Consider the following 17,288-nt stretch of genomic DNA (forward strand, 5'->3'; position numbering starts at 1 on the left):
AGGTTGCTCCATCATTTACTCAGGTTCTTATTATACTTTGTATTGCCCTCCATAGATTACACACTCGTGTCATTCAAATTCCTGTCCTCTACCATGTGGCAGGAGGTGACCTGGAAAATGGTGAAAAGATGCACAATAAATGTATGTGTGATGTTAAAAAGTTGTTTTCCAATATTTATAAAGTGCTATGAAATAATTTTAGAAAACCTTCAAATAGGGTGACAAGTGCCTAAATGATATCTTAAGACTGCACTTCTAAATGGACCCCATTGCATTAAATGGGAAGGGGAAGATTCTAGTGGAAATGATTGGAGCCTGGCTCCGTAATGCTTTTGGAACCAGTTGATTTCACGATTGTGAGTTGGAAGGACTTGGCTGATATTTTACTCAAGGCCATAACTCTTCAATGTCTTCATTCAAAGAAAAATCTAAGCTTTAGACTCAAGATTAGATTCAACAAATAAAATTCCCAAACATTTCTTCCTATTATTTGGTGACTTTTAAACAAACTAGCAACAGCAACAAGAAAAATTCTGATTCTCCTCAGGGGCTTGAGGAAAAAAAAAAAAAAAGGAGGAAATGCAATTTAAAACCAAAAGATATATGCTTATTTTTTAGTCGACAGGCTTTTTAAGAAAAGGCTACACCAACTGCGTTTACTTTTGAGATGCTTTTCAATCTCAGAATATAAAATCCTGCCAGGTTGTTTTAGCCTCAACGTATACCCTCGGCAGGACTTCAGTTAGCGTTAACATCCCCTTGCTTTATGTGGCTTTCACTTACGCCTACTTTCATAAATGGCTCTAGATTTCTCGTAGAGCTCATATGGGTCAGGCTTCCTTGGGTCAAAGGCCTCTGTTGAGTCAGGAAACGAGCTTCTGTGAAGGGCAGGTGGGAAGGGCAGGTTCTGCGGTATGGCCGGAGCAGATAAACTTGTTTGAGGACTGCCTTGATTCTCCCATCGGTCCATTATCTGAAAAGTGCAAGAGATCAGAGAAAATGACTGACGGTGCATTCTTTCTTGCTATTTCCTTTGTCAGATACCAAACCCCTCCAAAAACCAAACCATTGAGTTGATTCTGACTCATAGCGACCCTATAGGACAGCGTAGAACTGTTTCCAAGGAGAGGCTGGTGGATTCAAACTGCCAACCTTTTGATTAGCAGCAGTAGCTCTTAAACCATTGCGCCACCAGGGCTCTAATACCACAACAGTCACCTTTAAAGTTAGACTTTGTTCACTCGTGGACTTTTCTTCCATAAAACATTTAAAACTTTGGTATAAGTGCTTTAAATAAAAGATGCTAGCTCTATATGACAAAGTACCATAGACTGTTATAAATAAAGCATGCCTGGCTTTTGAATATAAATTTATACAGCCTGTCACCTATTTGCTGGTAATCTTCAGCAAATCACATAATCTCTCTGAGTCTGTTTTTTTCCCCCTATAAAATAAAGATAACATGTACCACAAGATAACTTATGTGTAATATATAGTATTGTTTCATCTTCAAGAAAGTTTCAATATATTACTTTTTTTTTTTACCAAAACAGAAGATAGGGTAGTCTGCAAGTATTCATTTGATACCGATGCATATCCCCAAAACTTCCTATACTTGAATAATGAACCACTTTCTTACAGTTTATAAATACTTATACAACTATTTGGATTTTATGAATTATTTGAAGTCCTCTGTTAAGACCCATTTACTTCTATCTGATGGTTTCTCCCCCAAGTTGCTGCTCCTGCTATTGCTGTTACGATAATTTATCAAGGATCTGCAGAGTACTTCCCCGTCAACCATGCTTGTCCTTTGATTCTCACCATAGCACCATGAAGTACAAAATGCGGGGACTAACATCACCTTTTTATCAAGGAGGAAACAGGTTTGCTGAGGCCACCTATTGGCACAGCCAATTATACCTTCATTCAACAATCAACTAATTCCTCATTCACACTCAACATCTGCCTTTGTGCTGTAAACATACCTGGCGTGCATAAAATTAGTTACGTCACCCCCTTGCTTAAAATTCCATACAAGGTCATCATGGCCCTTGAAAAATACCAAACTCGGCCTTGGGGCACGGCAGATTCCTCATGACCCAGCCCTGTTCACCTTTCTTGCATCTTCAGTGGTCTCCCCTCTCATTCTCTGGCATCTACCAGGTTCTCTCTCACCTCTGCATACTTTATTTCTCCTCCTACCTGGAAAGTTTACTGTGTTCCATTCCTCCATACCCCTTCCTCATTTTACCTGGCTACTAGTTTCCTCTAGAAGGTCTGTGCTGACCATGCCTGGTTAGGGTACTGTCATATCCCTACTGGGCGTTCCTACAGCACTCATCACATCCAGCTGCAATTCTGAGCCTCCCTGTGCCCCTTCAAGTAGATCAGAGTGGGGACAGGGTTTCATCTTTCTTACTGTGGTAGCATTAACACATAGTAAGTGCTCGGAAAATATTAATGAGTGAATAAAATCATGAATAATATATGGGCACATATTATTTTTTTAAACCTCGGTCACCTGTTGTTTATTTATTAGCCAGTTCTCATACATAATATTTTGAGCTTGGCATACTTTTGTTTTCATGCTGACCATGTTTTGTTCAGGGCTCCAAATTCCAGCTCTGCCCTGCCAATCACAGATATTTTAAAGCCGGAAAGGATGTGAGATGCCATGTACTCCTGTGTTTTTTAAACTGTGCTTGTGTAACACTAGAGATCCTCATGACCCCCAGCTCTGGGGCTGTGGCAAGGGTCCAGGTGGGGCCAGCAAACTAGGCGAGGAATGAGTCACCTGACCCTTCTTTCAATAAAATCTGCTTCGTTTTAATTTGTTTTCTAGAATGGGCTACTTTCCAAGCTTTCATCTAAACAAAGATTCTATAGCTAACAAGGAAGAAAAACCCCTAGTCTGGTTCAATTCCCTTATAGTAAACATAGGCTCTTGAAGCACAGAGAAGGTAAGTGGCTTATCTGAGATCCAACGGCTGTCAGTGGAAAATCCTGAGTCACAACCAAGCTATAACTATAATGCCAAAGCTTATTTCCATAATAACACACTGGGGGGAATAACTGACAAATTTGGTTAGAGTTTTAGCTATTATTTTGCTCAGTGGGACTATTAATGAGATTTAGTAAAAATCTTTAAATATGCACTTCATAACTCAATTGACAGTAAAGCTCATAATAAGAAACCATTCTGGGTTCTTTTGACCATCCATTCTGGCTGACTTTGCTGTGATGACGAAGACCCACATTTGTAGTTAAAGAACATATCCTTTATTATTTTTCATTTTAACCAACCTTGTGGATGCATCTACCATGTGGATACATTTCTGCTGTGGCTGTCTCCCCTCTGCTTCCAAACATAAAATACTAAATCCTAAAAAGTAAATAAATTAGACATATGGTTGTAGTAGCTGAGTATCCCACTTGTCATCATAGGGCTTCAGCAAACATCTATTTCTTTCTCTCATCTTCCACCGAGGGTTATTTGATACCCACATACGTCTTGCCTGGTAAATGTATTGTCCTTGTACAGTCATTGGAGCAAGCATGCTTCCAGTGAAAAATTAGTATTTCTAAAAAACAGTCTTGAAACTACAGAACAAATAATGCTATGGGTACTGTTTGAGAAAGTTTCTGTGGCAGATTGACAAATTCTACAATTTCTGTAGCACAGACATTGGGGACTTAGTCAAGAGTCCAGTTCACCCTTAGCAAGGCATTCACAACCTCTCAATGTAACATTCATCAACCCTTGAGCCACTCTGTCAGGGTTTCTTAAAAGACTGTACAGCAAAAAATCACTGCACTATGAAATTTACTGAAAAAGTAGACTTACAGTCCTATCTCCCTTAAAAGGAACTGCTTGCCTGCTCCAATTCAGAAGACCATGGAACAAACCACATACCCTGGGATCAAGGGTCATACCCTGCTCACTAGGGCTGGTGTGCTGACCGAAGTCCCACATTCTGAAGGGTGGCTCATTGACATCTCCCTACTTTCTTAGACAACGTGGTCTCTGGATTTTTAATTTCCAACTGGGACATACTGTACTTACTCGTTCTGCTCTATGTTCATGAAACGCTTAGATTCTGAACATGTCCCCTTGCCCTGGTTCATCGACTTCTCTTGGTCCACCTACTGGCTTCCTGGCTTTGAACCATTACCTGTCTAGGGTTTGTTTTAACTCCCAGGATTTTACCTCTAAATAAGCCTTCTGACTGGGCCTCTCCTGGCCAGTCTCAAAACCAAAAATCCAAACCTGTTGCTGTCGGGTCAATTCTGACTCATAGCGACCCTAAAGGACAGAGTAGAACTGCCCTGTGGGGTTTCCAAGGAGCAACTGGTAGATTTTCACTGCCAACCTTTTGGTTAGCAGCCATAGCTCTTAACTTCTACGCCACCAGGGTTTCCTGGCCAGTCCCAGTCATGCTCATATCTAGGTCAATATTATAAGCATCTCACTAGAATAAGGAAAAGCGGAACTGAAGTCGTGTTCTAGATCTGGGAACAGCTTTGTGTCTCTGCTGGCCTTGGTGAATGAGTGAATGCCTGAGTGCATGACAGCATACAGTCACTGAAATCTCACTGGACAGAGTGGACACACAGACCACAATGAGGCATCAGATAGCAAAATAGAAAAACCCAATCATGGTTGTGGCTACTTTTTTTTTTAAACTCCAGCTTCTGATTCCAAGGTGGGCACAAGGAGTAGGAGGCTTCTGAATAAGGCGAGATTTTTTTTTCCCCTCCATAAAATACTCTGTTTAGAAACTGTTTTCTTATTATAGAAGCTAGGGTCATTTGAACTCATCCTCTTGCTATTTCAGGGCAGGTCAGAGAGATGAAGATATTTGGCTTGAGTCTATATTTGAAGAAGGAACATGGATCTCTTCCAGATGGAGAGCGTGAGAACTTGTTAGGATTAGTATATTGTATGTTAAACAGGAAATGACCTGCTTGAGATAGTTGGTTTAAGATGTGGACTGGTAGGACAGAAGAGGGTTAGGGAATAATAGAGGACCAGGAGAAGGATATAAGATCTCACCCAGGATAACATTTCTTTAGCCTGATCAAGGATGTCATCAATCTTCTTCAGAGGAGATAGGTGTAAATCCATATACTGTGGGTATATATTTATGCTTAAGCTAATTAGTAAAATATGTTTATTCTATATAGTGATATATTTATTAAGGGTTTATGTACAGATGGTCTGTTCTCTATGCTGATAACAACAACAAAAAAACCCAAAACCAAACCCATTGCTGCCGAATCAATTCCAGCTCATAGTGACCATATAAGACAGAGCAGAACCGCCTCTTAGGGTCTCCAAGGAGTGGCTGGTGGATTTCCGCTGCTGACCTTTTGGTTAGCAATTGAGCTCTACCCAGTATCAGGGCTCCCATTCTGGTAGTGCTTAATATTTTTGAGCTTTTAACCTCCAGAGGCGCTGTTCTAAGCACCTTGCATGGATTAACTCATATTATCTTCACAAAAACCACATGAGAAGGGTATTATTATTATCTCCAGTTTACAGATATGCAATCTGAGGCACTGAGAGCTTAAGCAGCTAGTTCAAGATCACATAGCTAGTAAGGAGAAGAGGAAAATTTGAATCTAGGCAACATGCCTTCTACCCTAAACCATTATACCAAACTGCATCTGATTTTACTCCTTAGCCTAGGGAGTTTCTAGGTAGATACGTGCAGGACAATAAATCAACAGTCCTCTATCTTCACTCAGCCTAGGACCTGGAAGCCCAAGCCTTAGCTTTTGTAGGGATGCATGGGTTCAGGACTAATTGTAAGTTGAGTTCTATAAAACCTTTTTTGGAATTATTGACTACGGATGTAATTACTATAATGACAGTAAATGCTATAATTATGCCAAATGGCATAATTTGTACAAATGTGGTACATATAAGGAAATCGCTAGATTGCATAATTGTAGCACCATGATGAGGTTGCAAGTTTCCTTGCTAAATTAAATAAAGATGTGTGTAACCACAGAGCACAGATTTGACTTTGGTGGTGAGAAGAAAGGAAGTATGTAGAATTTGGTCAAGTCAACCCAAATTTCAATTTAAACAATTTTTAAATACCTCTTTTCAAAATTACATCCATCACTAAGTGGTTTCTAAGTCCACATAGGACCAGCTTTTCCAGCTGATGCCTCTGCGGACCAGATGAGCTAAACCCTAAACGGGAAAACGTGTGGTGAGAGTGGTCCATGGCTGTTAAAGTGTCTGTCCCTCATCTCCAGCTTCTGGTTTCCTCTTCTCTGAGAGAAATCCAGATCTCAGACATATTATGGGGCTCAGTAATATTTTAGTGGTTTTCAAGCCACTTTTAAGACAAGCTGGTGAATTAGCCAGTTATTGAACTTGAAAAGTATACAAAATTGTATCAAATAGTTAAATATTCCCTCAGTAAAGGGAATGGGAGAAGCATAAAATGAACCCAAGAATGCCCTACTCACTGACCAAATGAGGGGCCTCTTAAGTCTCAATTCCTCGTAGTTAGAGTAAATAAGAGGAAAAAGGAAGCGAAAGATATAGTTTCTAGAGATTTGTTTTTGACTTGAATTACTTTGCTACACAGTGCTCTTCTGTTTGGGGATTTTAGACATTTCAGGTGGGGCAGAGGACCCAGAAATAGGATCCTAGCTAATCAGTCCCAGCTCTGGGCAATTACTAGTTTCAATCTAATGGGAGGTAAAGATCATCTATAGCTTCTAAATCAACCTACTTCAGCCTGCAAAAATATTCTTAATATTCATCAGCCTCCTAAAATGTATCAAAATTTCTAAGTGATTCATGAGAACTAGGCCCAAAGATGTCAGGTGATGGCAGAGATCATTGGTACCTAAAGAAGACCTAGATGCACCACTCTGAGTGACTGTCAGGTTTAGGGGAATATGTATATACGCACACACACACTAGTACATATGTGTATATATATATATATATTTCGTCCCGTGTATATTAAAATATAAATATATACAAAGTGAAATTTCTTGTGGACCCCATTTAATTTGTCCTATTTACATTTTTTCCTGAAACTCCTGTGTTACTGATAGGGAAAAATACAAAAGTTTCCTTAAGTATCTTCAGTACATCCTAATGAACAGTGTTGACATCTATGTTGTAAGTACATATAAAAAACAGGCAGAATTGTCTTTACAGGAAAGTAAGATGAGTTATTCCCACATTTATGGAAACCTGGAATTAAGAAGAGACCCAGACAATTTGCTCTCCCACAATCTCAAGATGACTTGGAGGCCATCCAGTGAAACTCTTATTAAACGAGACTGCATTAATAACTAGAGATAAAGAAAGAAGCGTAAAATTTTCAACTTACAGGCTTTGGAGTTTTCCATGGAGAAAAGAAACCTGTAATAAAGAAAACAATATTTGAATTCTGAAAATATACCACACTACCACTTCTGGGTGGCATAATATTAGGATAATTGTAATTCACTTGAAATTCATAGCAAACAACACACAAAAAAATTCTGCCTGGCTGTATAGTTTGCATCAAGGAGTTCAAATAATTTCATTGGGATTATATTAATGATTCTAAGAACAACTTCCTTATTTGGCAGCAGAGGATTCTGAGGCACTGAGTTTGAGTGGATGTAAGGCGGTCAAAGTATAAGACCTAGAGGTTAAGAGGAACCCAGGTGGTGTGGTGGTTAAGAGCTATGGCTGCTAACCAAAAGGTTTGCAGTTCAAATCCACCAGACGCTCCTTAAAACCATATGGGGCTACTCTGTTCTATAGGGTCACTCTGAGTTGGAATTGACTTCATGGTAATGGGGTTGGTTTTGTTTTTTTAGTGGTTAAGAACTTGGTGGTTAGTCAAAAGGTCAGCAGTTCAAATCTATCAGCTTCTCCTTCAAAATCTTATGGGACAGTTCTACTCTGTCCTATAGGGTCGCTATGAGTCAGAATTGACAGCAATGGACTATGTTCTACATCATACTCTGTTCTTTTTATGTGACTGTTCCCCCACTGAGATCTTCTCTACAGCAGATACCTATTTTATCACCCTTCTACCCTGGTGGTACAGCGGTTAAAGAGCTTGGCTGCTAACCAAAAGGTCAACAGTTCAAATCTACCAGCTGCTACCTGAAAACCCTATGGGGCATTTCTACTCTGTCCTCTAGGGTCACTATGAGTTGGAATCAACTCGATGGCAACAGGTTTGGTACCTTGTGTCAGCACAATGTTTTGCAAGAAGAAGGTCAAAATGTTAACTGAATGAATCATGTATCATCAAAGCCGCATCCTCCCCGCCCCCACAATGTATTGAGCTCTATGATCACAAATGGTGTGATGACTGGACTGACCCAGTTGTGATTCAAATACCATTGAAAAAATTAAAAGTAAAAGATCACTTCCTCTTTTTTTTAATTATATGGAATTAATTTTTCAAAAGGCAGTGTTGAAGAGAATTAATAACAGACATCTTACTTTGATTTTCAGGTTTTTCTTATTCACAAAACCAAATACTAACCATAAAAAGCTTGCCAGAAACAGCTCTACAGCAATGTAAATTTGTTTTATCCTCCTAGAAAAGGATAGATGTCAAACCATTACTTCCTAATTTAAATCTCAAAGGGCTTCATGGCTGCAGGTGGGTGGAGAGCCAAATCATTAGCAACCACACCAGAAGTAACCTGATATCAGTTGATCTCAGTAAAGAGGAAAGGCAGAGTTCCATCAATCATGTTAAGATTAGCCAATGGTTGATCTTCTATACTTCTCCCTCCTCTGCTCTTCATGGAAACCCTGGCGACATAGTCGTTAAGAGCTATGGCTGCTGACCTTTTTGAATCCACCAGGTGCTCTTTGCAAACTCTTTGGGGCAGTTCTACTCTGACCTGTAGGGTCGCTAGGAGTCGGAATTGACTCTACTGCAACCGGTTTGGCTTTCTTCTCTTCATAAACCCCATTGTACCTGGCTATTTTGGAATCAAAATGGACTTCCTATAAACTCTGGTGGTGTAGTGTTAGAGAGTTGAGCTGCTAACCAAAAGGTCGACAGTTCGAATCCACCAGGCACTCCCTGGAAACCCTGTGGGTAGTTCTACTATATCCTTTAGGGTCACTATTAGAATCCACTGGATGGCAATGGTTAACGATATGCATATGGAACCCTGGTGGCACAGTGGCTGCTAACCAAAAGGTCAGTGGCAGTTCAAATCCAGCAGCTGCTCCTTGGAAACCTATGGAGCAGTTCTACTCTGTTCTATAGGGTCACCATGAGTTGTAATCAACTCCATGGCAAGGGGTTTGGTGGAGGTATTTTTGCTTATAAATACACAGAATAACTGCTTAGAATAAATCTTATGTTTATATTTCGATGAGTTTTGATTATTTTTAACAGCAGTGAAAAGAACCTTAAAAATAACGAAGGGTGGGAGAGGGAGGTGGAGTGGGAGAGAGGGGGAAGAGCACTACTATATAATGGCCCTAGCAAGCTTAAACAATCTAGTATACAAAATTCTTTTCTTTTCTTTTCACATCATATCTTCTCTTTTTCTACCATTTTGGTTCATATTGATGCTAGGTGATTTCCAGCGCTGATAAAATGCCCAGTAAAACTGAAACATTGAAAACTGCCACATACTACGTTTATCACCTTTAAAATTAGGGCTTGTGGAAAATAGATACAATTGAGAACCATAATCCATTTATAGGAAATACCTACAGAAATAAGGACACACGATTATCTAGACACTTAAGCATTTCAACTCAGGCATGGCCAAAATACTAATTACACCTCAATGCGCTGTTGTAAAGAATTAATAAATCATTTTATGAAAAGAGTAAAACAATATAATCCATCACGTTTCTCAGCTTTTTTTGGAGCCTAGAGTTAAATTTAATACTTAAATGTAATAACTATCTTGCCTAAGGAGCTTGGTAGAATTTGCTTTCTATCTCACATACTCTGTATGCTCTTATCTCCCTTTCCAACCAGTGGAAAAAAACTCTGTTTAATGTGTGGTTTCATTATAATTTAATTATAAGGATTTAATCACATGCTTTTTTGGGAAGAGCTGAGAGTAAAAATTATAGACAAGTACGTTTATATTCTTGATTTATTCTATAAAATGCAAGTACTAACAATTTTACCACGAGTTAAAAAGTGAATTTTTAAAAACGTATTGGCCAGTTGGAGCCTTGGTGGCAGAGTGGTTAAGTGATCAGCTGCTAACTAAAAGGTCAGCAGTTCAAATCCACCAGCCACTCCTTGGAAACCCTATGGGGCAGTTCTACTCTTTCTTATAGGGTCAATATGAGTCAGAATCAACCCGACGGCAATGGTTATTGGCCAATTAACCATGAGTTAAAAAGTGAAAAAAAAATAATTCTTTTAACCTTTGAGGAACCCTGGTGGTACTGTGGTTAAAGTGCTTTACTGTTAACCAAAAGGTCAGTGGTTTGAAACTACCAGTGGCTCTGTGGGAGAAAGATGTGGCAGTTTGCTTCCGTAAAGATTTACAGCCTTGGAAACCCTACGGGGTTCTATGAGTCGGAATCGACTGGACAGCAGTGGATGTCGTTTGGTTTTGGTTGGCCAATTAATCATTATTTTTATTGAAGTGTACAATTTATTTACTGTTGTATGAAATTGCCGGCAACTGTTCTTTTAAGAAAAGATGTCATTCACGTATTCTCACGGTGTCCAAACATTTCATTATTTCCTTTACTTTCTTTGTGTTGTCACCTTATTCCTGGAGTGTCAGAACAGATTTTGAGCATTTGCTCTTTTACATTTGGTTGTTGCTGAGAGTTTCTTAGGCTTTGATAGAGAGGACCTCTAAATGGTTCCTCTATCATGGCACTGTCATCTGGACATGGAACATTATCTTAAGAGGTGAGTATTGCGCCACAGAAAGCACATAATCATCTGACTCACCAGCAGTTGTGGTACCAGAACGAAAATGACATAAGATGGAGATTGGTTAAGAACAGACAAGGAGAGAGGGTTTTTTAATTTGACTACCTTTCATCACAAGCACTTTGGCTTCCCATTCTTGTAAGGTTGTTTCATTCCAACTGACTTCAAACCACTGGCGTGATCCAAGCAAGAATTTTTTACTGCTCCCATTATGGCAGTTTCTGGGCTATTTCTAATGCTAAATTGGGCTGCAGAGACTTAGGTCTCTGAAGCATTAGCTGCTTGTTTTGAGTCACTGTCAAAAAGAAGCTGCTTGTTGCAGAGAAGTAACCTTAGGTAGTAAGAAGTAGTATCAGAATACATTCCTTTAAACAGTTAATAACTTTTGTAACCCTTTGTATTTCTTGGGCAGTTTATCAATGTGCTATAAACATTGACATTAAGATGAATAGAAATTAAGATGAATAGAAAATACCTATTTTGGATATACTCAATTTGGCCTAATTAAGCCAGAAGGTTTTCCATATAACTAAACTCCAATTTTCCACTCAATTTCTTTGCAAGAGCTACAGAAATACTATAAGAATTTTAGTCAAGTTATTACATATTGAAGATATACTACTTTTTTTTTGGTGGTGTGGGGATGGTCCCTCTACAAAATCTAGTCTATTCCAATTAAAACAAACAAAACTTTTAAATCCTTTAAGAGACAGGCTAGTTATTCAACTTATTTTTGGAAGTCTTCTGGCAGAAGATAGATCCCAGAAGCAAGATGAGAATTCTAAGATCTAGGAAGTTTTTCATATACACACATTGTTGTGGTGACCTTCCATACTCTCCCTGTGTGGGATAATTTCTATTTGGCATGATTATTTAAAAACTTCTTGGTAAATTTTGTTACCATTACTTAACTCATTGACCATAGGGACACCATTTCTCTAGTCCTCCAGGAACTGTTACATCTTGCCTGGTGTGCTTGTCTTTTTCTATCCTAAGCATTTTGCTAGGCTTGCTTTGCTGAGACTATTATAATTTTTAGAATCCTTACCACCGATTTTAACAGAGAAACAGGAACAGGGATATAGACAGCTTTTTCCTAAGCCTTTCAGAGCCAAGGCAGTCATCTTTACAACATGAGTTCATAGAAAAAAAGCTTTCTTTTCAAAGTAACAGTAAAACCTTTTCCCTTACATTTTTGTTTATTTCTGGCCTCTATTTGTCCTAGAAACCCTGGTGGCATAGTGGTTAAGAGTTCAGCTGTTAACCAAAATGTCAGCAGTTTGAATCCACCAGCCACTCTTTGGAAACCCTATGGGGCAGTTCTGCTCTGTCCTATACAGTCACTATGAGTTGGAATTGACTCCATGGCAATGGGTTTGGTTACGGGTTTATTTGCCCTATGTCTCTAGACAGCTGTATAATTCTCCTACAGGATTAAAATTTCTTTACAAGGACTTGATCCATGTTTTCCATAAACCAAAAAAAAAAAAAAAACCAAACTCATTGCTGTTCAGCCAATTCTGACTCATAGTGACCCTACAGGACAGAGCAGAACTGCCCCATAGGGTTTCCAAGGAGTGCCTGATGGATTCAAACTGTTGATCTTTTGGTCATAATGACCATTTATTGACTCTTAGGCTCAGCAACTTAGTGTGTGCTATGTGTGGGCGTGTGTACATGCAAACATATTTATTTAATCCTGAGTCTTAAGACAACAAAAGCAAAAGACCCCAAGGCATGCTTTATAAAGTAAATGAAACATGGGTAAAGACAAAAGAAAAAAAGTTAAGAGAATAAATGAGAAATTTTAGGTGCTTCTAATAGGGAAATTTGGAGCCCTGGTGGCACTGTGGTTAAAAGCCAGGGCTGCTAGCCAAAAGGTTGGCAGTTTGTATCTACCAGCTGCTCCTTGGAAACTATGGGGCAGTTCTACTCCGTCCTGTAGGGTTGATATGAGTTGGAATCGACTCAACGGCAATGGGGTTGGGAATCGGGAAATTTAGGTGCACACATATACAGTACAAAACTGAATTAGATATCTAACATGTGTTTTCTTTGGGATCAGAGATAAGAATAAAATACATTGTAATTCTGCACCTAAAAGCACAATGGGATGGGCAGAAAAACAGATACACAGTGCTAATAGCTTAGACAAAAATGCTGGTACTTGAGAAAAGAAGACAATACTGACCTCATATTGAAATGTAAATTAAACTGTACATGTCAACTGAGTATAATTTTTAATAAATCGTAAGTATAGTTGTCACATAAAATACGTATGTCCAGTTAAATTTGAATTTCAGATAAACAAAGAATTTTTTTTTTAGTATATGTCACTCATATTGCATGGGGCATACTTTTACTAAAAATGATTTGTTGTTTATCTGAAATTCAAATTTAAATGGGCAATGGTTTTTTTATTTGCTCAATCTGGCTACCCTACATAAGGAAAATGTTACATATGTTCTCGGTAACCATCTAAAAATAAACTTAACACAATGGTAACAATTAGTGTAGGTAATATCCATTTGATTCAGTACAAAAATGGGAAATATTTATTACTTCTTTTTCTCCCAACCCCTTCAATATTTTGTCAGGAATCTTACTTTAGAGAAACCCCAAAACATTCCATTTCTTGCACAAATCATTGAATTGTGTTGGTTGCCTGTCATCACTAGACTTGACTCAGCCCTCACCTCCCAGAACCAGTGTCACCTAGTGAGATGCAAAACTCTGTGTGGCCATTGTCAAATTGCAAATTGCTTGATGACCAGTTAGTACAATGCATTATCCCCAGTGGTATGGTCCACAAAGTGGCTCTTTTCAGAACCTACTTCTCCTGACACATGATACCCAAAATGATGACTGGAAGCATATTAATATATTTATAGTAGCTCTGGAGGGAGAGTCCCTTTCTGGCATGCATTTGTGAGTAGTTTGGTTAAAAAAAAAAAAATTATTTTCACAGGGCAAGAAGATGATGACCTTTCTTAAATGTGACCCCGATTTGAATAAGGGGTCAAAGTACAAAGCAGAGCAACTTTATAGACAGCCAAATTGTACTATCTTCAACTTGGAACAACACCAAGACAACTGTCCGAAATTTCTAGGAACTTCTCCAAATAAAGTCTTTCAATATACTTCTAAATTGCGCTGATACATCGAATTCCCATTTGCAGGATGTGAAATGTTTTTTTTCAGGATATTGAAATACCTGCAGAATATGATTCTGGTTTTGAAGATTATTGTTACAGTTTCATGTATTTTAAGGGAATTCTACAGTTGCTAAAAATGATAGAGATGTTAGGAAACACTTTCCATTTCTCTTTTTTTAAGCAACAAAGAGAATGTAGGAACCCCTTTGAAATAAGACTTGTTTCACTATGGATTTCTATGCCCCGGGCTATGACAAGCTGTGTGTTCTTTTTTTTTTTTGCTTGAAAAAAGAAGAGAGAAAAAAGAGAAAGGGGAGAACAAAAGCAGGTGCTTGTCTCGTGAGTGTGAGAGAGAAAACAAGAAAGAGAGAATTGTATTTCAGGGTCCCTGTGACATCCTGCTGGGAGTCCCTGTGTGGTGCAATCAGTTAACATGCTTGACTGCTGACCTAAAGGTTTGCGGTTCAGTCCACCCAGAGGTGCATCAGAAGAAAGGCTTGGAGATTTACTCCCCAAAAACCAGCCAGTAGAACACAGGGCGCTGTTCTACTCTGACATGCACGGGATCACCACAAGCTGGGGTAGACTCGACGGCAACTGGTTGGTGACATCCTGCTAGAGGACAGGAAACTCTCTTGGACACCCACCACAGACCCTCCACCTCTTAGGTTATCCTTTCATACAAAGGATTGTAAGCAATAAAAGGAACTCACATTCTTACCATATTTCTGAAAATATTTCAGGGATTGAGAAACTCCCAACGAAGGAGATAGTTTTTTAAACGTTTCCCAAACCGAAGGGAAAGCCTCAGGGTTTTTAGAATCTTCCGATAGGGCCAATTTGAGGTAGAAAAATTCCACTAAAGAAATTGATCTTTAAGTTAAAGACCCTCCCATTTTCTACAGCATTGAAAATAGATTTAAACTTCCCATCACAAATTCAGTGTTCACTAATTGGGGGCAAGCAGTGTAATGAACTAATTTCCATTAAAACTAGCTCCATAGTATTCACTTTTTCCTGGATTTTGACTGATTCATGTATTTCTTATTAAAATTCATTAAATGGGTTAAACCCTCCAGTTCCTTTAGATAATTTAAGCTACTGGAAGTCAGTAAAAGGGCAACTTTTCTTAATGAAACTGACCTAGGCTAGAAAATGATTTTTCCCTTAAGCAACCATAAAAGATACACTGCTGGCGGTACCCTTCAACACCATACCACCGTGTTTTAGCCAAGCCAAGCATTCAATTTGCAAAGAACATTTCAAATTGCTGCCATCTTTGACCTAGAAATCTGTTTTTTTTGTGGCAAGCTGAGAGTTTTTCTGCAATGCTTTAAAAATTATTCTCTCTGCCTTTACTTAAAACCATCTTTTAAGTAAAAGAGTTTTTCTTATTAAACACTAGAAAGCTGTTGTTCAAATGAGTATTTTTTCCTCTGGCTGTGTTGCTTATGGAGACAGTAATCTGATCATTTTAAGTAACCTCGGTGAGTACCTAAAAAGGATAAGCTTGCCCATATTATCTTCAGATAAAGTCAACTACATAAAGGTTATGTTCAAAATAAAGCAGGCAAGGTGAATAACCATGAGCAAGAATAAAGGAAGGGACTGAAAGAGGATGAATTGTGTCAGGGAGGCTAAGACTCAGAGTGAGACAAGACTTGTAGAAAATATTAACAACTACAAAGGGCTTTTTATTTATGTTCTGAACAAGGCTAAGGGCAATGAAGAGTGAAAACTGCTGTTGGGTTTATGGTACGTTATAAACAGCTGGCAGAGAAGTTGTGGAGGGATATTAGCACTTGAAAATAGAAAAATTCAATTCTGAAAGTTTTTTTTTTTAAATGATGAATGTATAGCATTAATTTTTGCTTTTTGTTTTTGATAAACTCTTCTAGAAACATCTTTAAGACAGTTTAAATTTCTGTTTCGGTACTTTAAATCAACATTGAATTTTAGGTGTCTCACAAGCATCTAAAACTCAATACGGCTAAAGTAGAACTTTAGGTCTTTCCTCCAAACCTTCTCTTCTGTGTTCCCTATTTTTGGTAAGCTTCGCCTGCCTCTTCAAGTTTTTAAGACAGAAACCTGAAGGTCATCTTTAACCTTTCCTGCTCCCTCACTTGCTTATCACCAAACTCTATCCTACCTCCAAAATCTATTTCGAATCCAATTCTTTCCAAATCCATATCCACCGTTATAATCCATACCCATCATCATCTCTTGCTGAACTGAAGCAACAGAAAATGTTACTGAATTTGCTGAAAATGCTTCAGTGAATTCCCATAGATCTTAGGATAAAACAAGTACCCCACAGACCCTGCTTAAATTGCCCCACAGATGCTCCCCAGCTACCTGATGAGTCACTCTCTTTCACTCACTAAGAAAACCAAAAAACCCATTGCCATCAAGTCAATTCTAGAGTTCCTTAAATAAGCCAGGCTTTTCTAACCACAGGGCCTTTGCATAAGCTCCTTTATTTGCCCACCCTTCCTTATACTGGGGCACTGGTGGTGCAGTGGTTAGGTGTTTCACTGCTAACCAAATGATCAGCAGTTCGAATCCACCAGCTGCTCCTTGGAAATCCTACGAGGCAGTTCTACCCTGTCCTACCCCTATTGCTATGAGTCGTAACTGACTTGATGGCCGTGTTTTTTGTTTTTTGTCACTCTTCACGCAGATATCTCTGAACTCTTCCTCATGTGTCAGCTTAACTATCACTTCCTCAGGAAAGTTGTCCTTGGCCTTTCATATTTTTAAAATAATTTTATTGTAGTAAAATATATATAACAAAAATTTTGCCATTTTGACAAATTTTAAGTGTACAATTCAGTGACATTAATTACATTTTCCATGTTGTGAAGCCGTCACCACAATCCATTTCCAAAAACTTTTCATCACCCCAAACTCTGATCTTTCATTTTAAAACAAGTTTCCCAATTATAATTTTTCATTTCAACTTGTATTTTTTTCTTTTATATGGTGCTCATTATTACTTGTAATTATATTTGTGCAAATATTAGTTTAATGTCCATATCCATCCTCCATTAGAGAATAAATTCCATTAGGGGAGCGACTGTATTTATTTTGTTCACAATGCATTCCTAGTACTTAGCACAACACCTGGCACACAGGAGACATCTCAATAAATACATGTGAATGAATTAATAAATGAAGTGAAAGTGGAGGAAGACAAAGAAAAAGAGATTAAAAG

At 38.5% G+C, this 17,288-nt stretch overlaps 1 protein-coding gene across 2 annotated transcripts in view; it reads right to left on the reverse strand.

The window, feature by feature from the left end:
• The window catches only part of MAGI2 (membrane associated guanylate kinase, WW and PDZ domain containing 2), a 1,483,873-nt gene that overhangs the window by 181,888 nt on the left and 1,284,697 nt on the right, over nt 1–17,288 (reverse strand). For both annotated transcript variants that reach the window (XM_064289914.1, XM_003407180.4), the window contains exons 11-12: nt 7,368–7,399; nt 784–973 (exon numbers count right to left, since the gene is read on the reverse strand). In XM_064289914.1, coding sequence (XP_064145984.1) covers nt 784–973; nt 7,368–7,399 — 222 coding nt within the window. The remainder of the gene's footprint in view (nt 1–783; nt 974–7,367; nt 7,400–17,288) is intronic.

The sequence above is a fragment of the Loxodonta africana genome, chromosome 8, assembly GCF_030014295.1.
Source record: "Loxodonta africana isolate mLoxAfr1 chromosome 8, mLoxAfr1.hap2, whole genome shotgun sequence".
NCBI classification, from domain to species: domain Eukaryota; kingdom Metazoa; phylum Chordata; class Mammalia; order Proboscidea; family Elephantidae; genus Loxodonta; species Loxodonta africana.